This window comes from Bombina bombina, chromosome 8 (assembly GCF_027579735.1).
Source record: "Bombina bombina isolate aBomBom1 chromosome 8, aBomBom1.pri, whole genome shotgun sequence".
In the NCBI taxonomy this organism is placed as follows: domain Eukaryota; kingdom Metazoa; phylum Chordata; class Amphibia; order Anura; family Bombinatoridae; genus Bombina; species Bombina bombina.
This window is the reverse complement of record NC_069506.1, coordinates 69,732,821-69,756,389: the sequence shown is the minus strand read 5'-3', so window position 1 is coordinate 69,756,389 and position 23,569 is coordinate 69,732,821. Positions and strand designations below refer to the sequence as shown.

The following is a 23,569-nucleotide window of genomic DNA, read 5'->3' as shown; positions in this document are numbered from 1 at the left end:
GTGTGTGCAGGTGACTATTACTGTGCATAATTATTAGGCAACTTAACAAAAAACAAATATATACCCATTTCAATTATTTATTTTTACCAGTGAAACCAATATAACATCTCAACATTCACAAATATACATTACTGACATTCAAAAACAAAACAAAAACAAATCAGTGACCAATATAGCCACCTTTCTTTGCAAGGACACTCAAAAGCCTGCCATCCATGGATTCTGTCAGTGTTTTGATCTGTTCACCATCAACATTGCGTGCAGCAGCAACCACAGCCTCCCAGACACTGTTCAGAGAGGTGTACTGTTATCCCTCCTTGTAAATCTCACATTTGATGATGGACCACAGGTTCTCAATGGGGTTCAGATCAGGTGAACAAGGAGGCCATGTCATTAGATTTTCTTCTTTTATACCCTTTCTTGCGAGCCACGCTGTGGAGTACTTGGACGCGTGTGATGGAGCATTGTCCTGCATGAAAATCATGTTTTTCTTGAAGGATGCAGACTTCTTCCTGTACCACTGCTTGAAGAAGGTGTCTTCCAGAAACTGGCAGTAGGACTGGGAGTTGAGCTTGACTCCATCCTCAACCCGAAAAGGCCCCACAAGCTCATCTTTGATGATACCAGCCCAAAGCAGTACTCCACCTCCACCTTGCTGGCGTCTGAGTCGGACTGGAGCTCTCTGCCCTTTACCAATCCAGCCACGGGCCCATCCATCTGGCCCATCAAGACTCACTCTCATTTCATCAGTCCATAAAACCTTAGAAAAATCAGTCTTGAGATATTTCTTGGCCCAGTCTTGACGTTTCAGCTTGTGTGTCTTGTTCAGTGGTGGTCGTCTTTCAGCCTTTCTTACCTTGGCCATGTCTCTGGGTATTGCACACCTTGTGCTTTTGGGCACTCCAGTGATGTTGCAGCTCTGAAATATGGCCAAACTGCTGGCAAGTGGCATCTTGGCAGCTGCACGCTTGACTTTTCTCAGTTCATGGGCAGTTATTTTGCGCCTTGGTTTTTCCACACGCTTCTTGCGACCCTGTTAACTATTTTGAATGAAACGCTTGATTGTTCGATGATCACACTTCAGAAGCTTTGCAATTTTAAGAGTGCTGCATCCCTCTGCAAGATATCTCACTATTTTTGACTTTTCTGAGCCTGTCAAGTCCTTCTTTTGACCCATTTTGCCAAAGGAAAGGAAGTTGCCTAATAATTATGCACACCTGATATAGGGTGTTGATGTCATTAGACCACACCCCTTCTCATTACAGAGATGCACATCACCTAATATGCTTAATTGGTAGTAGGCTTTCGAGCCTATACAGCTTGGAGTAAGACAACATGCATAAAGAGGATGATGTGGTCAAAATACTCATTTGCCTAATAATTCTGCACTCCCTGTGTGTATATATATATATATATATATATATATATATATATATATATATATATATATATATATATATATATATATATATATATATATATATACATATATATATATATATAATGTAGCCATGTACACACACAAAAACATCTAAATATCTACAATTTAAATTCCGATTCTTTGGCTATTAGCATACAGAATCAAAGATTCTCCACTTAAATTTCCTTCAGTACTCTCTCCTTGTAGCCGAGAAATGTATTGAATGTCAATATGAATGTTTAAAGAGACACTAAACCAGAGGTGTGCATTTGTTTATTATTAAATATCAGAACAAATATCCAAACAAATGCACTAATTTAAAGAGTTACTAATACATACTAACAAAATTAAATGTGTTAGTATATATTTGTTATGATTTAAATTAGTCTTTAAAAGTTAATACTTACCTATAGTGTGCTGGGGAACCAAGATAATCCGACACTTCTTCACTAATAGGAGGATTAGTGCAGCTGGAGCCTATGCTAAAGGAGAGGGTTCTTTAGGGCAGACTCTTGGAACCGCTACTCTAATCATCTCTGTGAAGATGTGTTGGATCAGCGCAGCTCTGTGGCGGGCTATAGGAAAGTATGTCCTACAGGTGACGCCAGGGGCGAAACTACAGGGGGCCCAGCTCCAAAAAAACGTTGACCTGCCACTGCCTGCACTGATATCATGTGATTGTGACATGATGCTTCACTAGTGTCTGTGACTACAGGGGTTAGTGTTTCTGTTTTACCCATTGGTGTTTATGTGCGTGTGTATTTATGCATGTATGTTTGTATATGTATGTTTGTGGATCCAGACCTTGTTACTACAGCATGGGGGGGCGGGGGGTAAACAGTGTCAGTCTATACAGTACCACTATATACAGTACGGGGGGCTGGACCATGTCACAGACTGCTGTGGTCACTTTATAAAGTACTGGGGTGGGTAGGGTCAGGCCAGCCATCTCACCGGCAGATTACAGACTGTGTCACTGATTCACTATATACAGTACTGGTGGGTTAAACAGTGTCACTATATACAGTAATAGGGGGTCAGACCATCTCACAGACTCTGGGCACAGGGTACCTCCTTTTGCAGACATGTAATCTGATTCACATTTTTTTCTGTGTTAAATGTAAAAAAAAAAATATGTATCAAATTCGCCTCTGGGTGACACTGTGCCACCTGCAGCAAAGTTACATGTACATTCATTTTAACCAAAACAAATTTAAATGTTCGGAAATATTCAGTATTAATTTTGTTTTTAAATGAATACCGAATAGTGCAGCAAACGAATATTCTGAAAAACAAATTTTTTAAAATATTCGTTATGAAGGATTCATCCAAAATTAATTATTCGCTGCTGCACAAGTGTACAAGAAACCCTCTGAGATTGCATCTTTTCAGCCTCTTTATCACCCCTCCCTAACAAGCTTGGGCAGAAGATCAGATAATAACAGTTTTTTTTTTTAACCTAAGATAACATTTATAAAATCACCTATGTATAAAATAGAAATAAAACTTTACACTTGATTCACAAATATTTATGCTACTAATATAATTTTTTTTAAAAACTCATCTGCATATTTTTTTTAGAGTTAAGTTATCTTTAAAGAGAGCTCGAAGGATACATTCCACCAAAAAAGATTTACAGAACCAGCAGATTTTTTATTTGCAGCTTATTTCAAACACAGACTTTAATGAAGGAGCTGCTCATGTTCCCCAATAATCCACTAAGCTTGACCATCAAATGTCAGTTACTATTGACAACAATTCAGACTTTTCATGCTCACTACCGTTCCTTTACACAAGACAAAAAAAAATTAATATCCAATCTTTCATCATATTATGTCTTGGCTACTTCTTCTCTGTTCCCCCAAGTTACTGTCTATACTTTCTGCAATTCATCATTAAAGAGACATTAAACACTTTGATATAGCAATATAAAATGATAAACTGCATACATACACAAAAAAAAATCTATAATACACTTTCACTATTTATTTTGTCCCCTTTTCCTGCAATTCCATTTTGTATTTGTGAGCATTTCAGTTCCTGTTAGAAATGGGAAGTGCAGAACACTGTTATATTCCATACAGCCATTAGCTGCACACTCTAGTGACCTATTTATAAATGTCCCTAATTGACCACAGCAGATAGGGTAACCTAAGTTACAAAATGGCAGCTCCCATTGTTTTATAGACACTAAAACTTTACACTTATTTTGTCAATATTTAAGCAGCTAATACAACTTTAAAAAATACATCTACATGTTATTCTGAGACTATTTCTTTCATTGAATGCATCATTCTATCTAACATTTATTTAATGTTTAATGTGCTTTAAAAGAGACATGAAACCACATTTTTTCTTTCATTATTCAGATAGAGCACACGTTTTTGAACAATTCCTATTATTAATTTTGCTGTATTCTTTTGGTATCCTTTTTTAAAGGAGCAGCAATACACTACTGTGAGCTAGCTGAACACATCTGTAAGCCAATGATAAGAGGGCATACATGTTCAGGCACCAATCAGCAGCTAGATAGTGTATATATGAGTATAACAGTTTATTAAATGTACTTATGTTGTGTTTGGTGCAACTTTTTTTAAAACCCTAACCCTTTACACAAGGTCTTCACTTGCGCTAACTTGACAAGCACAAACTTGACAAAACGTGGACGCAATATTACTATATCTCAATCGCTATCTTTAACAAACCACTTGTAATCTAGCCCTTACTGTATTCCCAATTATCTAAACAAGGTGTATATTAGTGACCTAACCGTATTTGCTGTATAGAAGAATAGATAAAAATGTAATGAGTGTTTAGGGTGTAAATATATAATAGGACCTGGAGGGACTCAGACAGCATGATGGGGTGGGCCACATAAAGGGACAGTAAAGTTAAAATTAAACTTTCATGTTTCAGATAGCGCATGCAATTTTAAATACATTTCCAATTTACTTCTATTATGTAGTTTGCTTTGTTCTCTTGATATCCTTTGTTGAAGAGGATGCCTAGGTAGGCTCAGTAGCATCAATGCACTACTGGGAGCTAGCTGCTGATTGGTGGCTGCACAAATATAACTTTTGTTATTGGCTCACTTGTTTTGTTAAGATAGTTTCTAGTAGTGCATTGCAGCTATTTCGGCAAAGGATAACAAAAGAATAAAGCAAAGTTGATAATAGAAGTAAATTGGAAAGTTGTTTAAAATTGTACGCTCTATGTCACTGGTTCTCAAACCTGTCTTCAGGCCTCCCTAACAGGTCATATTTGGAGGATATCTGAACTAGAGCACAGGTGAAATAATCAGCTGATTTGTAAACACGGTTATTTTACCTGCTCTAATTTAAGGTAATCCTGAAAATCTGGCCTGTTGGGGAGGTCTGAGGACAGGTTTGAAAACCAGTGCTCTATCTGAATTACTGGAGTTTAGACTATAGTTGTCTTACTAACTTTTTCCCTCTATATGCTTAATAATCTGCTATATAACATTTGACTCACTTATATGGAAGTGTTCTCTCAATGTTAAAACCAAAGGACAGTTCTCTCTCTTACTTCTCCTTGACCTCTCTGCCACTTTTGATAGTTCCTGAATATTCTCTGTTCTCTCTGTGGGATACATCAGTAATCGTCAACCCTTCTTTGTCTTCTTGCTGCGATCTACCCCCGTAGTTTCCAGATCGCTGAAAACAGGAGTTAAGAAGCAGCGGTCGTAAGACCGCTGCTTCTTAACTTGTCCGCCACCTCTGAGGCGGCGAACAGCAATTGGCCTGATAGGATATGATCGGGTTAATTGACACCCCCCGATTGGCCGCGAATCTGCAGGGGCAGCATTGCACAAGCATTTCACTAGAAATGCTTGTGCAATGATAAATGCCGGCAGCGTATGCTACAGCGGATCATGTCCGACCGCACAATGATAATTCAGCCCCTTTGTATCCACTGACTTGCCAGAAACAAGAGGGAGTGTAACCCTGCGCTGGATAAAGCACTATTAAGCCAAGGAAAAAAATGGAGAAACCCCTATCTCCACAGTAAAACCAGACAGTGTGAATTTAAAACAACCTGTCCCAAATTGGAACAAGATTCTTTAAAAAACCTTGGCGCTGCAACGAATGCGGCTAAAAATAGTGGTAGGATATACTGTGATACAGGTCAAGATACACAAAGTCTAAAATACTTGGTCCAGTAATAAAATACAATGTAAAATTTATTAATACATAAAAAAACAGATCAGCAGTTATGATAAATTTGTAACAAAGATTTAAAACTGACGAAAAACATGTGACAATGTAACAAACAAGGGCTTAATACAAAAATAGCGATTATCAGTGTAGCATCAGAAAAAAACAACAAATATCAGTGTAGCATCAAAAAGAAAAAAAAAAAACAATTGACAGAGACAAAAATAGACCCTGAAGCTAATCCAGACGATGAAATCCTGAACGAAAAGTAATCGGCATCTACAGCTGATTTCTTGAGAAGCAAAATGGAGCTGGAATGACAAATGGATCCAAATCAAACAGAAGCAGAAAACCAAAATTAAGGTGTTCACTTTTACTTACACCATGACTTGGTTTCTGCAGTGGCGAAGAATCCCTGTTAGCGGACTGTAGCGGAGCCGGGTGAGCCTTTAAAGCGATACCGGATTTTCCTGGGTTATTCCGCTCAAAACTTTTTTTGAGCGGAATAAACCAGGAAAATCCGGGTTGTTCTTGCTGATTGATGGATAAATTCATCCACCAATAAAAAATTGCTGTCCAGAGTACTGAACCAAAAAAAAAAAGCTTAGATGCCTTTTTTTCAAATAAAGATAGCAAAAGAATGAAGAAAAATTGATAATAGGAGTAAATTAGAAAGTTGCTTAAAATTCCATGCTTTCTGAATCTCGAAAGAAAAAATGTGGGTTCAGTGTCCCTTTAACCAAATATTTAATGTGCAGGTAATCAGAATGAATTTACATATGAATTTGTTTTTTCAATATTTAACAGCAATAAATGATAATGTCAATGAAAACTGACTACTGGTAAATAAAATGAAAGGAACTGTTGCACGGCAACTCCAAAGAAATATTTAATAGTCTAGCGGCTAGATTTGGAGTTTTGTCGGTAACGACCCGAAAAGATAACGCCGGCTTTTTTCTGGCCGCACCATAAAAATAACTCTGGTATTGAGAGTCCACATAAAGGCTGCGTTAGGCTCCAAAAAAGGAGCGTAGAGCATTTTTAACGCAACTTCAACTCTCGATACTAGAGTTGCTTACGGACGCGGCCAGCCTCAAAAACGTGCTCGTGCACGATTCCCCCATAGGAAACAATGGGGCTGTTTGAGCTGAAAAAAAAAACACCTGCAAAAAAGCCGCGTTCAGCTCTTAACGCAGCCCCATTGTTTGCTATGCGTAAACACTTCCTACGTCTGCACCTAACACCCTAACATGTACCCCGAGTCTAAACACCCCTAACCTTACACTTATTAACCCCTATTCTGCCGCCCCCGCTATCGCTGACCCCTGCATATTTTTTTAACCCCTTATCTGCCGCTCCGCAAACCGCCGCCACCTACGTTATCCCTATGTACCCCTAATCTGCTGCCCCTAACACCGCCAACCCCTATATTATATTTATTAACCCCTAATCTGCCCCCCCAATGTCGCCTCCACCTGCCTACACTTATTAACCCCTAATCTGCCGACCGGACCGCACCGCTACTATAATAAAGTTATTAACCCCTAATCCGCCTCACTAACCCTATAATAAATAGTATTAACCCCTAATCTGCCCTCCCTAACATCGCCGACACCTAACCCCTAATCTGCCGACCGGAGCTCACCGCTATTCTAATAAATGTATTAACCCCTAAAGCTAAGTCTAACCCTAACACTAACACCCCCCTCAGTTAAATATAATTTTAATCTAACGAAATAAATTAACTCTTATTAAATAAATTATTCCTATTTAAAGATAAATACTTACCTGTAAAATAAATCCTAATATAGCTACAATATAAATTATAATTACATTGTAGCTATTTTAGGATTAATATTTATTTTACAGGCAACTTTGTAATTATTTTAACCATGTACAATAGCTATTAAATAGTTAAGAACTATTTAATAGTTACCTAGTTAAAATAATTACAAAATTACCTGTAAAATAAATCCTAACCTAAGTTACAATTAAACCTAACACTATATTATCATTAAATTAATTAAATCTTGGGGCATGCCCCGCAAAGGGCCCTGTTCAGGGCTGGTAAGGTAAAAGAGCTTTGAACTTTATTAATTTAGAATAGGGTAGGGCATTTTTTATTTTGGGGGTCATTGTTATTTTATTAGGGGGCTTAGAGTAGGTGTAATTAGTTTAAAATTGTTGTAATATTTTTCTTATGTTTGTAAATATTTTTTTATTTTTTGTAACTTAGTTCTTTTTTATTTTTTGTACTTTAGTTAGTTTATTTCATTGTAGTTATTTGTAGATATTGTATTTAATTAATGTATTGATAGTGTAGTGTTAGGTTTAATTGTAGGTAATTATAGGTATTTTATTTAATTAATTTAATGATAGTATAGTGTTAGGTTTAATTGTAACTTAGGTTAGGATTTATTTTACAGGTAATTTTGTAATTATTTTAACTAGGTAACTATTAAATAGTTCTTAACTATTTAATAGCTATTGTACATGGTTAAAATAATTACAAAGTTGCCTGTAAAATAAATATTAATCCTAAAATAGCTACAATGTAATTATAATTTATATTGTAGCTATATTAGGATTTATTTTACAGGTAAGTATTTATCTTTAAATAGGAATAATTTATTTAATAAGAGTTAATTTATTTCGTTAGATTAAAATTATATTTAACTGAGGGGGGTGTTAGTGTTAGGGTTAGACTTAGCTTTAGGGGTTAATACATTTATTAGAATAGCGGTGAGCTCCGGTCGGCAGATTAGGGGTTAGGTGTCGGCGATGTTAGGGAGGGCAGATTAGGGGTTAATACTATTTATTATAGGGTTAGTGAGGCGGATTAGGGGTTAATAACTTTATTATAGTAGCGGTGCGGTCCGCTCGGCAGATTAGGGGTTAATAAGTGTAGGCAGGTGGAGGCGACGTTGAGGGGGGCAGATTAGGGGTTAATAAATATAATATAGGGGTCGGCGGTGTTAGGGGCAGCAGATTAGGGGTACATAGCTATAATGTAGGTGGCGGCGCTTTGCTGTCGGCAGATTAGGGGTTAATTATTGTAGGTAGCTGGCGGCGACGTTGTGGGGGGCAGATTAGGGGTTAATAAATATAATACAGGGGTCGGCAGTGTTAGGGGCAGCAGATTAGGGGTACATAAGTATAACGTAGGTGGCGGTCGGCAGATTAGGGGTTAAAAAAATTTAATCGAGTGGCGGCGATGTGGGGGGACCTCGGTTTAGGGGTACATAGGTAGTTTATGGGTGTTAGTGTACTTTAGAGTACAGTAGTTAAGAGCTTTATGAACCGGCGTTAGCCCAGAAAGCTCTTAACTACTGACTTTTTTCTGCGGCTGGAGTTTTGTCGTTAGATTTCTAACGCTCACTTCAGCCACGACTCTAAATACCGGAGTTAGAAAAATCCCATTGAAAAGATAGGATACGCAATTTACGTAAGGGGATCTGTGGTATGGAAAAGTCGCGGCTGAAAAGTGAGCGTTAGACCCTTTTTTGAGTGACTCCAAATACCGGAGTTAGCCTAAAACCAGCGTTAGGAGCCTCTAACGCTGGTTTTCACGGCTACCGCCAAACTCCAAATCTAGGCCTTAGTTCTTTAATATTACTGAGAAAAGTTTAGCTTTACTGTTAGGTACTTCACAGATGCCAAATATATACAATGTATGTGTATATATATATATATATATATATATATATATATATATATATATATATATATATTTATACACACACACACACATATATATATATATAGATCATGCATTCAGTTTCCCTAGAAAAAAAAAATAACACATTATGAATGTAAATTTTATATAGCTTGACTTTTCATGTAAGAAAAAAAGGATTCTGAAATGTGTTTTCCTGGTTTGAAAAAATGTGAATATGTCTTTTCATGATTTGGAAATCAAAGAAGAACTGACAAGAAGGAAAAAAAGCTTATATCTAAATATCACAAATTGAAAATGTATATAAAGTAAGGGAAGAATAAATCTTTCTTAATTTATTTTCCTTTACAGACATATTTTAGATACAGATCATTACATGTTATAATGTAATTTTGCTGTTACCAACTAATTTATTAAAAAATTAACTATGTGAGTCATTATAAAAACAATTTAAATGTATGGATGCTTGCACATTGAAAATACAATCACTGCTTGATGAATATTTTTCTATTGTTTTAACAAGACTAATTTTTAAATTAATGTATAGCTATTTTCTGTTGCTTCATTGTGATGAACAGTAAATTACAAAACCAAAATCTGTAGATATTGGCCGATATTTGTATGGCTTTTTTTTTTTTTTTGACCATATCAATATTTTAATTTGGAGTTTAAAGGGATACTAAACCCATTTTAGATTCAGCACCCTGGATAGCGCTTGCTTATTGGGGGCTACATTTAGCCACCAATCAGCAAGCAAAACCTGGTGCTGAATAAAAAATGGCCGACCCCCAAGCTTTGCATTCCTGTTTTTTTTAACTAAAGATAGCAAGAGAACAAAGAAAAATTGATAATAGGAGTAAATTAGAAAGTTGCTTACAATTACATGCTCTATCCGAATCACAAATGAAAAAAAAAAAATAGGTTTAGTATCCATTTAAAAGGACAATGTACAGTAAAGTTTTCTCACCCTTTAATGTGTTTCCAATTATGCATTTTACCTGTTGGATTGTATTAAATTGTTTTATAAATTGTTGTTTTTGCCTGTTGTGTCCCCACATATACAGTAAATTACAGTACTTATATATTATGTATATTAAAGATTTGTAAACAAGAAGCTGCAGAAGAATTCACACTCCCAGTGGGAGTGGGAGATACTTGAACTACATTTTTTTATCTGCAATTGCTTTTGTGTAATAAGACAGAGATAAGATAAGGAGTTCATTGTGTACAGAGAGAAAAAAAAAATAAAGATGTCTGCTCTCTGCAAGCCCAGCCTATATACAGTAGGGGGGTTATGGTTTCAGCTTTCAAAATAGCTACTTTATAAACATCACAAAATTCACAATACACTTATTTTAACTAACAGATAAGTAAATATAGGAAAAAGTAGGTTAAATTGTAGTGAAAGCATTTCAGTTTAATTTGGAATTGATGCAAACTGAGCCCTTATTTCAGCCCCAGGGGTTCTCCAGTTACCTTCTCTCTCCCATGTGAAATTTTGTATCCCAGAGAGCCTAATTACTTTCTATGTAAGGCACCTCTCACCTATCTGGGATTTCTAGTTCCCTCCCACTTTCTTCGAAAATTCAATGAGTTCTGCCTTTGTGAAGTCTGCTCTATAAGCTCTACACAACATAAAATACAAAATAGAAAGTGCAAAGTTTAAATGTAATACAATTTAATCTGAAGTGTTGTGATATAAAATACAAAGCACAAAGTGTAAATGCACAAGAACTGTCATGTCATGCAGTGCAATATTGCTCTGGGCTTGTCTATCCCTCACATACAGAAAACAGGGAACACCCCTTGGAGAAGTAAAGCAAAATCTGCCTTTTGAAAATTTCACTGGGGTCTTGCCGTGCTGAAGGTTCATTTTAGAATATCTCACCTGAGCAAAGAGGTTTTGGATATCAGGACCTTAGAGAAAACAATAGAAAAATCAATTGTATTAGTTAATTAATATTATCTCTCATAACCCCAACTCTTGGTGCAATTTATTCTCCTGGATATGTTTGCACTGCTTTTCTTTAGCCTATACTTAAATATAGAAATGTTCAGTATAGGTAGGGATACCACAGGCAAAGTCATCAATTTCAAATGCTCATATAAATATAATAATATAATGGAAATATCTTTAAACAATTTAATACACGCCACCAGGTAAAATGGATCATTAGGAACAAATTAAAGTGGAGGGAAAAAATAGGGTAAACTATCTCTTTAAAGGAACATTAAACTGAAAATATGATTCCCCTTAAATGGTTTAATTATTCACAATGAAGAAAAAAAAAATTGCAATTAATTTTAATTATTTATTTTGTCTAGTCTTCCTATACTTTTAATTTGAAAATTGTAGTTTTCCATTTTCCCCCGAGAGGCTGGAGTGCATTGCGTAGATTTTAAAACATTGATCCTCCTACATCCTGCCAATTGATTGGTTGATTTGTGCAAGAGCTCATTAATAATTGTTCTTGATTGGTCCCAGCAAAACAACAAAGTAGATAAGATAAAATACAATAGAAACACTGGCTTTTTGAGGGTGCTGTCTCAGGGCTGCAAAGAAGTACACATTTTGCTAACAGTATTAAATGCTTTTAAAATGCTTATTTTTTAGATATCTGCATTTGGAGATTTCGCATACCTCCAGATATGAAAAAGGTGGCCGCTTTGCGGCACTCAGCTTTTTTCATTGCCAGATTTCTTCCCATGAAATTGTGATACACTAAGATCAGGATTTGCACAGACCTTAGTATATTGTGCTTTTACAAGAATAAATCCGGCTCCGTAAAGAGCCGAAAGCCGCAAGCGGCCCCCTTCTTCCGCATTCGGAAGTATTTGAATCCTCTGTATGTACGTCTATTTATTTGTCATATACAAAAAGAGGGAAAAGTGTTCAACCAGGAAACGAGCAATAGCATAATAGCTTGTTCTCTGGCTAGTAACCATCCTAGGAGCAGCTGTGATTCAATGCTGTAATTCATTGCAATGCTGTGATTCATTTCTGATGTATGTAGGAAAAAATACTTGAATATTTCTTTAAAATTGCTCATGAATATATAAACATAATATATTATTTATTAATGGTAGACTTGGGCACATGCCACAATTCAAAATCTAATGGATGTATTTAGCAACAATATATCCCCAGCAGGTGTGTATTTGACTAGTCCAGAATTTATAAACTTGAAACTTATAATATCACATGCACATGGATTCTATTGTACCCACAAACTATAGATATAAACATATGAGTTACCTGGTCAGTTTCAAGTTTTACAAAGAACTTTAATTTTCATCACAATCCTTAAGAACAATTTATCAAATTAGTTATCTATACAGCTCTTAAAGGGATACTAAACCCAATTTTTTTCTTTCATGATTCAGACAGAGCATGCAACTTTAAGCAACCTTCTATTTTACTCCTTTTATCAATTTTTCTTTGTTCTCTTGCTATCTTTATTTGAAAAAGAAGAATTCTAATCTAAGGAGCTTGCCCGTTTTTGGTTCAGAACCCTGGATAACGCTTGCTGATTGGTGGGTACATTTATCCACCAATCAGGAAGCGCAACCCAAAAATGGTCCGGCTCCTTAGCTTAGATTCCTGCTTTTTCAAATAAAGATACCAAGAGAACAAAGAAAATTGATAATAGGAGTAAATTAGAAAGTTGCTTAAAATTGCATGTTCTACCTGAAACATGAAAGGAAATTTGGGTTTAGTATCCCTTTAAGGGAAAGAGGGGACATAAAATATTTTTATTTGTTTTAACAAACATCTATTTGAATACATGCTGCTTACTGCTGTAGGTTTGTCTAATTCAACACCTTTTAATTGATGATGTGTCTGTTTTTACAGATATCTTTCTGGACACATGTTGAAGTGGAAACGTTATAAAGCATTGTACAATCATTCTAGGCCAGATAAAGTAAATAAATTGCTTAGACAAATGTTTGCTTGTGCTACACTAAACAAATTACATATCATTTAGAATGTCTTTTTTTTTATGCAAATTTCATTATTCATCCAAATAACAAAGTATTTAAACTTAAATGACCTGTTAATACAGTATATTGCGTAATTAACAGATTCATAATAAACAGACAATAACACTTAGAGGTAGATTTATTAAAGGTCAATTGGACATGGTTTGCTGTAGCGAATCATGACCGCTCGACCTTGCTAAATGCCGACAACATAGGCTGTCGGCATTTAACATTGCACAAGCATTTTTTGAGAGATTCTTGTGCAATGCCACCCCCTGCACATTCGCGGCCAATCGGCCGCTAGCAGGGGTTTTTAATCATCCCAATCGGATCGGGATGATTTCAGTCCGCCACCTTAAAGGTGGAGGAGAAGTTAAGGAGCAGCGGTCTTACAACCGCTGCTTCTTAACTAACGTTACTGGTGGACCAGAAATGATGGGCGTAGAAAGCAGCATCCACTCCTTAATAAATCTACCCCTTAGTCTGACCTTTAAATGAGTAGTAGATTTTTTTTTCTGACAAATTTCAAAGTTATGTCTATTTCCACTCCTGCTATATCATGTGGCAGCCATCAGCCAATCACAAATGCATATATGTGTATTATATGAATTCTTACACATGCCCAGTAGGATCTGTTGATTCGAAAAGTTTAAATATTAGAAGACTGTGTACATTTTGTTAATGGAAGTAAATATGAAAGTTGTCTAAAATTGCAAGCGTTATCTGAATAATGAAAGTTTAATTTTGACGAGTGTCCCTTTAAAACAATGATTGTAGTCAGGTAGATAAGCTGAATGATCTGTACTGGCAAGGTTATTACTTTATTTTGTCATAATCAACAAAATGTTATATAATAAATTGCATCATTAATAAAATCATATATCAAATGTTAAATGTCCTAACTAATTACATCTCACAAAGTGCATGATGGTCAAAATCTCTCCGGCATGGAGAGAAATTATGTTAAATCTTTGGGTTATTTTTTAGAACTTATATTATAATGTAGAAGCCTCTCCTTCACAATCAGAGCCCTTAATAGCTAAATAAACATCTCTAAATACAAAATTTGTATTTATAAAATATCTTTGACAGACCTCACCATACTGATGAGGTTCCTTGAAACATCTCACATGAGTGGAGGCTCATAAAGTTTTGAATTAGATGTTCAAATCTGGAATTGCTTCATCATAGAGATCTAGACACAGGTACATTTTGTCTTTATCAGTGCCTGGTTGACTACTTAATGTCTACTTTAGTTATATTATTTTGCATACATATATTTTCCTGGCTATGGTGAGTTTTAGAGAAAATAAACATGCATATATTTTTCAGTTTTTGTGTGTTTAAAAAAGTACTGGTATTTAGTCATTAAAGGGACAGTTTACTCAAAAATGCTCTCCCCTTTAATTTGTTCCCAATTATCCACTTTACCTGCTGGAGTGTATTAAATTGTTTACAAGTATTTCCATTACCCTTATATTGGCATTTGAAATAGTGTACTTAGCCTGTGGTATCCCCACCCATCCTGAAAGTTTTTGTCCTTGAGGCCAAGCTGTGTAAACACAGCCAGTAGAAGAAATTACACTCCCAGTGGGTTATAGAAGAGATAAGGTAATAAAATGTTAATTTTCCTTTGTTCTCTCCAAGTATTGGTGATTGGTTTACAGACAGATATAAGATAAAGAAGCATGTGTATGTACACAATGTGATAAAGTAATGAGATCTGATTATACCCACAAGCAGTACTCATTTTATAGGTTGTGGCCTCAAAACACAAAATCAGCTAATTCATATTCACAAGTAAGCCTTAAAAAAAGCAAATCTCATACATTTTATACTCTGCAGCTGGTAAAAAAAGTAATTGGAAACACATTAAGGGAAACATTTTTTTTACAGTATACTGTCCCTTTAAACATTCACTGCTTTTTAAAACTTTAACCTAAGTTTGTCAAACAGTTTTCAAAAAAAGTAAATAATCTGGTAAATTTATTGACTCAACATATTCAAGAATTATTTATACCTAAATATGTGTTTCATGTTTTTTGTTTGTTTTTTTGTAGGTCAGGCCCTCCACTAGGAAGCCATGTTTGGATTTTAATAGCCATGTTGCAGCTAGCCATTGAGTTTATTATTTGTGAAGCTGGATCCCCAAAAGGTACATACAAATATCTGCAGAGATCTTCACTACATCGTGGGATACATCATACTACATTGTTGAGTTTAAAAGGAGGACAGAAGTTGAAAAATTTAAGTAAACTTTTTAATCAGTTTACAATATATGAACATCTTGACTTTCAAGCAAAACCACAGCATTTAAGAACATACTATAAGAACCATTTGGACAATATTTTTTCTAGAAATATACAACTAAAACATTTGACCAGAATAAAGTCAAATCCTTCCATACAAGGAATAACAAACACACTTAGAAATACTCACCTGAAACGTGGTAAGAGACAGGTCCAAAGAACACACTGGGATAGTTTGAAATCGTATTTGGGTAGTGAAAGTCAGCCAACAACAATTTCTGAATTCATTTTATGGGGGCCAACAGGGGATGATGAGTTGGTTGAGTCCAGCACATTGCCTGGTATTTTGGAGACCACAAGAACCTCAACTGCACAAACAAGAACAACTTTGTTGGAAACAACTACAACTACTACAACTTCCACAACATCAGTTCGAGGTATAACATCGTCACAAAACCCAGGAAATCATAAACGTAAGAAAAACGCCAGTAGAATCAGCACAACTGAACCTTCTCTTGGAAATGGAAAAGCTGCAAGACCGCCAAGGATACCCAATGAAACATCAGGTATTTATATTATATTTTATATCTATCGGTATATTTATTTAGGCAAAAAAGCAGGTTTATGTAATCAAGATATAAATAAGTTAAATTAAATATAAGTAAACATATAATAAATATATAATAATAATTCTGAAAACATTAAAGGGCCATTATAGTGATTAAAACGCATGCACTAATTAATTAGAGCATGTAATTGCAGTACTGGAATCCCTTCAACTCTATGTATTTAATGCCTGTAGAGAGGTTAAATGCATATTTAAAGTTCCAAATGAGAGCTGCAAAAAACTGCTGGTCCTAAGCAGAAATGGATGTGACCTAATCAGCAGCGGTAGTCATACGCACATCCCAGCTGTGTGGCTACTGCAGCTGATTGGCTCACTGACAGTCTTCTCTATGAGAAAAGTCCAAAACAGCAGCACTCCAAAGTATCAAAAAGACAGAGCAACAGACAAAAAAAATCCACAACATTTCGGTCAGCAGACCTTAATCATGATGACCAAGGTCTGCTGACCGAAATGTCGTGGATTTTTTTGTCTGTTGCTCTGTTGAAATAAAGTCTTTTTGATACTTTGGGGTTCTGCTGTTTTGGACTTTTCCGATATTGCTGGGTGAGTACAGTGCCCTTCAGCTTGCACCCATTGGCAGGACTTTTCTTGTTTTCTTCTTATTCTTCTCTATGAGACAGCAGTTCTCTGTGGCTCCCAAGCAGTACCTAAACTTTGTGGTTAACTCCTTTGATTGGATTAAACACAATGTTGCAGGGTCACTAGTGCTAAAATGACATGCTCGTACAAATTAAAGCAGGTTATTTTCCACTAAAATGGCCCTTTAATTGAAATTGTTATGAAGTACAACAACTTACTATTAGGAACGAGTAAGCACTACAATTTTCTATAAACACATAGTAGAACATAATCATAATCGCACAGAATTTATTTTTTGGTATCGACACTTACAGGATAACTAGTTTTATTTAATAAATAAAACCATGACTACTATACTGCAATTAAACCATAGATATAGAAGATTTGCTAGAACTTACTGAACTAAAAATTAAGTAGAAAATAGTTTGAGATTGTCATGAAATAAATGAGCACTGATATCACATTGATAACATTATACATTTCCTATTTACTTTCCTAATTTGAGACATTCAAAAACTATAGGACAAAAATGTCTCATATTATTGGCAATTTTAGTAAAAGCAGGTTAGCCGTGGCAAGCATTAAAGGGATACTAAACCCAAATATTTTCTTTCATGATTCAGATGAGCATGCAATTTTAAGCAGCTTTCTAATTTACTCCTATTGTCATTTTTTCTTCGTTCTCTTGTTATCTATATTTGAAAACGTAGGAATCTAAGCTAAGGAGACGGACCATTTTTGGTTCAGTACCTTGGATAGCTCTTGCTGATTGATAACTAGATTTAGCCACCAATAAGTAATCATTACTCAGGTGCTGAACCAAAAATGGGCTGGCTCCTAAACTTAAATTCTTACTTTTCAAATAAAGATGCCAAGAGAACGAAGAAAAATTGATAATAGGAATAAATTAGAAAGTTGCTTAAAATTGCATGCTCTATCTGAATCATGAAAGAAAACATTTAGGTTTAGCGTCTCTTTAATGCCCATGGTTAGTGTGTCCACTTACAAATAATAATAGATCTTATGATTTTGTGAAACGCACCAATAGATTTTCTCCACCCTATACAGGGGTACAGTAAAAAACAGACAAGACAGCGAAGGAGATCTGACAGAGAAGGATTACAGAGCTGTTCTCTCTAAAGAGATTAATTATTTACTTTGTATACATACAAGTGGTCTTGTACAATTTATCATGTTAATAGATATAGATCAATCTTCTGCTATTACACCTCTCACTTCATCTCTTATTAGCTACTAATAAACATTGTATAGTTTTTAGTTTTTGTTAACAATTTGCAAAGTGAGAAAAGAAATGATTGTTTTTTTGTTTAAAGTTTCATTTTATATATTTAGCATCTTTATTTACCATGATGGGACTATATAAAATATGCAGGATTCAGCTAATTAAGATAGAGCATCTTTACTGAAATGGAAGGTTTTGGATCATTAAAATAAGCAAGCTAAAACCTTTAGTGTCTAATGAGGTAGTAGATATAGCCCAGGGGTATCCAACCTGAGAATCTCCAGCATAGATTGCTAAGCAACTTTAAAATACCCATTGCGTTAAAAAAAAGGCTGTTTAGCATTTTTCTTTTTACTTCTGTGACCAAAGGGGAAATAATGCTTAACATGTCAATCTGAGAGTCTTGTCAACTTCTGATTGGTTTGTGTACGTCATGCAAACACTTGCCTTTAAAGCAGCATTTAATTATAATTTTAACATTGACATTTAAAGTGCCATAAAATATGTTGAGATCTGTGCATATCCTAAATGGGCTAATTAAGTAAAAAATAGTTTACATTAAAAAGAAAAATTGTTTAAAAATTGCTGGCAAGTATTTTTAAAATAATTTTCAAAAATAAGCAAAATTAGTTACATAGCCATTGCTGTCTGGAGTAGTCTGATCCACCCCTCTTATCAGTGTTTAGCATCAGAAACACAGGCATTGTATTTCAACTGAGTTCACAGCAGTTTATTTGTTTCTAGGCATAAAAAAAAAGGAAAAACCAGGCTTTAAAAAAAAAAAAAAGGAAAAACCAGACCCGCTCAGTAGAGCGTTCTGGAAAAAGGAGCTTTTACATAAAATTTATCTGCAATACTTTAGTGTATAAATCTGCCGGTAAAATAATGTTATATAATTCTGCACTATTTGTAAGTTTACTGCCCCTTTAAAGTCTTGCATTCTACCAAATCTAAGGTGGATATAGATACAGCCATAGAAGGAATTGTGTGGGGGAGTTAGAGCTGTACAATTCGGAAATTTAAAGCAAAGGGTTAATGGTGAGGCACTGCAGTAAAAAATTTGCAGGTAAAGTAATTAAAGTACATATTATTATATTTTGTCTCTATCCCAGCGTGTTTTATGTCCCTTTTAGAAAAAAAAACATTGGTTTAGGAAACTTTTTCTTAATACAATGCATTGTACACTGCACAAAGTTGCTTTGAAATCTATGGTGGGGCTAAATAAATGCAACATAAATATGCACATAAGATATGACACATATAACATCATACCCTCTATGAAGAAGTAACTTCATGCTTTTTTATATCATTAGACATTTTTTATGTTTTGTGGTGTTTAAACAGAGCCACAATTTGAGATTTTCCTTTTTTTTTTTTTGATGAATCGTATTGTACTATTATCTTAAGATGTAGAGAAGTGTTTTAACTTTTGCAAAGGTTTCATGTTTTTGTGTTGGTGGAAAAGACATTTTTATTTACATGATTTATGTCTTGTTCTAGGTAAGTGAAGTCCAACTTCCTAGCACATGGGGCAGCAGATCAATATTTTAGAAACCTTAAGAGCCGCATATTTATGGCTATTAAACAAATAATAGTTGCTGGGTTCTTTCTGTCTGCTGTTCTTCCCTCCAGAGGGCTCTTCTGAGTTGGGGTCATCCCACATTAGATATTTTTAGTTAGGATTTTTTCTAGGGCCATAAAAACTATGGAACACATTCATAGTACTGCTTTTCCAAAAGGGCCACAAAAACTAGTGCCAAGAGCCACATATAACCATCAGGCTGCCAGTTGGCCATCCCTGTTCTTAAGTGATTAAAAATCTACAAGAATAGATAAATGGATAGATCAAATTACTTAATGAGCTAGAATAAACTTAAATGGTGATCTTCAACAACAGCTTAGGGACATATTTAACATTCAAAAATCAGATGGACCTGCAACACCTTACTTGCATCCAGACACAAAAAGAGTGTATGAGGTAGTATATTAACAGTACAGATCATGGAGATCTATTAATTCCAAGTATCGATATAGCCTCAGTCTGAAGTAGCCACATTCATGCAGTAATAAACTTTTCATAATTCAACAAATATGTTAGAGGAGCTTTTAACTAGCCAAGATGGAAATCTGTAGATCTTCAAGAGAAGTAAGCCTAAAGCAAGTTCATCCCATGCAAACATTTCAACTGGTTGTCAGCAGGGTCATAACTATACGGGGTCTCAGATTCTCAATTGAAACCAGTCTGGCACACCTAGGGGGCCAATCTGGTCCTGCAGTCAGCATTGGTTTTGCTAGGAAGACTGTTGGGGCTCAGGCTACACCTGCATCTTGTATGTCCCTTTTGTGTGCCCCACCCTGCAAAACAGGGATCACAATGTGTCCCCAAGTGGGGAAGGATGACTTAACAATCAGAGAGAAGGTGTTCCTTTTGCTTCTATGTGGTGCTACTCAACTTCTGATGGTTGTTAAGCTACTCACTTGGTTGTCAGATTAATAAGTAATATTCTAAAAACTGAATCACCCAACACAGGGCCAGATTATAAACTGAGCACAAAATATTACTTCTGTGAAAGCGATATTTGCGCTCAACTTAGTAATACCAGCGCACACAAATGTGCTTTGGTTTTACAAGTGAGGTGCAATGCAAACGTCACCTTGCGTTCACATTGCACGGAAGCATCGCACTCACAAGAGGACGCTTCCATAGGCTCCAATGGGAGCCTTGTTCTCATGCCGTGAGACACGCCATGAGAACTAGCGCAGCAAAGGGGTTAAGTCGCACTGATGGGCAGCAAATATAAATATAAATGTATATGATTTGCAAATTTAATAATTGAATCAATTTAAATTGATTGCCATTGCAAATCAATTTAAAGAAGGTGCACTGCTAAAACACGGGCATTGTATTGTGATGCTCTGCTTTTAATTTCTAACATCTTTGCAAAAGTTTTTTTCTAAAGGCAGTACCTGCACCACATTTGAGTTGTCTGATTAAACAGTTACAATATTGTCTACTAACGTATTACATTCACTAAAATAATTGTTTGCCAACAGGCTTTTGGAAGGTTTTACAGGCTGTTTATGTCTGCTTTATATTTTAATTGTCCTGGAAGAGTCCTTAATTTAAGTGTGGTGTACTCTGATATGTGTGAACTTTATGTTGGCTGATTCTGTTAAAGCAATAGCACTTACTAACCTGCCAACATCTGTTGAATTAACATAGTCAACTAGTTATTTGAATTATTTCACATGATAGCGTTGCTTGTATTTTACTCTGCTTGAACAGGTACAAATTCTTATCTTGGCTTGTTATAAGCTTCTCTAATGCCTTTGAATGATTCTGAACAGTTCATTACTGCATGATTTTGCTTATTTACAAGTGACATTATGTCTACATAATACATATATGACTAATAAAGATATAGAATGTGCCACCTATATAAACAAATGGTCTGCTACTCACGTCTGGGGTCTGGTTTAATGTAGGGTGCAGCATTCCCTTCTGCATTTTGGCAGGGTATGGCTCTAATCCAGTGATTTTTAACCTTTTTTTTGCCGTGGCACACTTTTTTACAGTAAAAAATCCTGTGGCACACCACCATCCCAAAATTTTAAAAAGATCACACATTGTAGCCTAATACAGCATATATATATATATATATATATATATATATATATATATATATATATATATATATATATATATATATATATATATATATATATATATATACACATACACACAAACACACACACATACTGTATGTATTGTGCTGTTATGCCATGCCTCCTACAAACTACCCCTGCACTGCGAGTAAAAAACAAGCAAAGTTTAAAAAATATGTCACACTGTTGTCAGTCTGCCGTGGCACACCTGAGGATCTCTCACGGCACACTGGTTGAAAAACACTGCTCTAATCTATTGATACAAATAATTTTTGATGTTTAGCTATTTTAGATATTCAGTTACATGACTGTGCTTATTAATTGTATGTGGTTGTAATTGTGGATTTATGAGTAAGGCAAATTGAGGTTACATTATTGAATACATTGTTTTCATAATTGATAAACATATACTGTATATTTCAAAGTAGTATTGAATTTTCATACTTTTATTGAGGTAGGAAGGTTCTTTTAATAAACCCCCGCTTTCTTTTTAGGTAATATTGACAAACAGACATACAAGACAAACAGACATACAAGACAAACAGACATACAAGACAAACAGACATACAAGACAGACAGACATACAAGACAGACAGACAGACATACAAGACAGACAGACAGACATACAAGACAGACAGACAGACATACAAGACAGACAGACAGACATACAAGACAGACAGACATACAAGACAGACAGACATACAAGACAGACAGACATACAAGACAGACAGACATACAAGACAGACAGACATACAAGACAGACAGACAGACATACAAGACAGACAGACAGACATACAAGACAGACAGACAGACATACAAGACAGACAGACATACAAGACAGACAGACATACAAGACAGATGATAGATAGATGATAGATGATAGATAGATGATAGATAGATGATAGATAGATAGATAGATAGATAGATAGATAGATAGATGAAAGATAGATGATTGATAGATAGATGATTGATAGATAGATGATTGATAGATAGATGATTGATAGATAGATGATTGATAGATAGATGATTGATAGATAGATAGATAGATAGATAGATAGATAGAAAAGAAGATAAATAGATAGGAAGATAGATAGATTGATAGGAAGATAGATAGATACTATTTTTGTGTATGCTTAATTTGCTATATATGTATACTTCTACTATGCTTACTTTGCTATATAAGTATACTTCTACTATGGGTTTGCAGATAATTTGGATGTGATTTGTTTTTATATGTTAATTTGACTCAGATATTAATAGTTAGCTATATTAGAAAAAATATATGCATTACTGTGTGCATTGTCCAGTTTATCACTTTTACAACTTTCTGCTCTTGATATAAATTATTGTTAGGTAGGTACTAGTACTAAATATAAAGGAATCTTTTTATGTTTATGTGAACCATTGTTGCCTATCTGCAGGATTCCTCTGGTATACTTTGTGAAGCCAAACTCATTTTCACACATCTCTATTTCCTCACTTTGTTGGAGCTATAGGGGGTATCTGGTGGCATAGCTGTCTTAATGATGAGCAGAATGTAATGATGCTTAAAATGTTGTAACCTCTGCTCCCTAGTGTGACTATATTGTTGACAGTATTATCAAGTATCTTACAAAAACAGAACCCTCCAACTGCAGTGGTTAAACCTCTGTGGTTTAACTTTTAAAAACAAAAGCGTTTTCTATGATTTCAGACAAATATGTATGAGCTTGAATGACAAGCAGCACTTTTCTGTGAAAATAATAATAGTCATGTTGTAGTTTGAAAGTGTCATATTTTATTAATAAAGCTTTTTTTTTTGTATTTAAAAAAAAATCAGTAAGCCAAGTAGGGTATAATTTGCCTGCTTACTTTATTTATTTATAAAAATATTTTACCAGGAAGGATACATTGAGATTTCTCTCGTTTTCAAGTATGTCCTGGGTCCACAAAACATTGCATTGATACAATAG

The 23,569-nt window shown here is 35.1% G+C and overlaps 1 protein-coding gene across 1 annotated transcript in view; it reads left to right on the top strand.

The window, feature by feature from the left end:
- Positions 1–14,358: 14,358 nt before the first annotated feature.
- The window catches only part of AJAP1 (adherens junctions associated protein 1), a 246,665-nt gene continuing 237,454 nt past the window's right edge, over positions 14,359–23,569 (top strand). Inside the window, exons 1-2 of the mRNA XM_053690954.1 lie at positions 14,359–14,363; positions 15,313–16,067. Of these exons, the coding sequence (XP_053546929.1) occupies positions 14,359–14,363; positions 15,313–16,067 (760 nt within the window). The remainder of the gene's footprint in view (positions 14,364–15,312; positions 16,068–23,569) is intronic.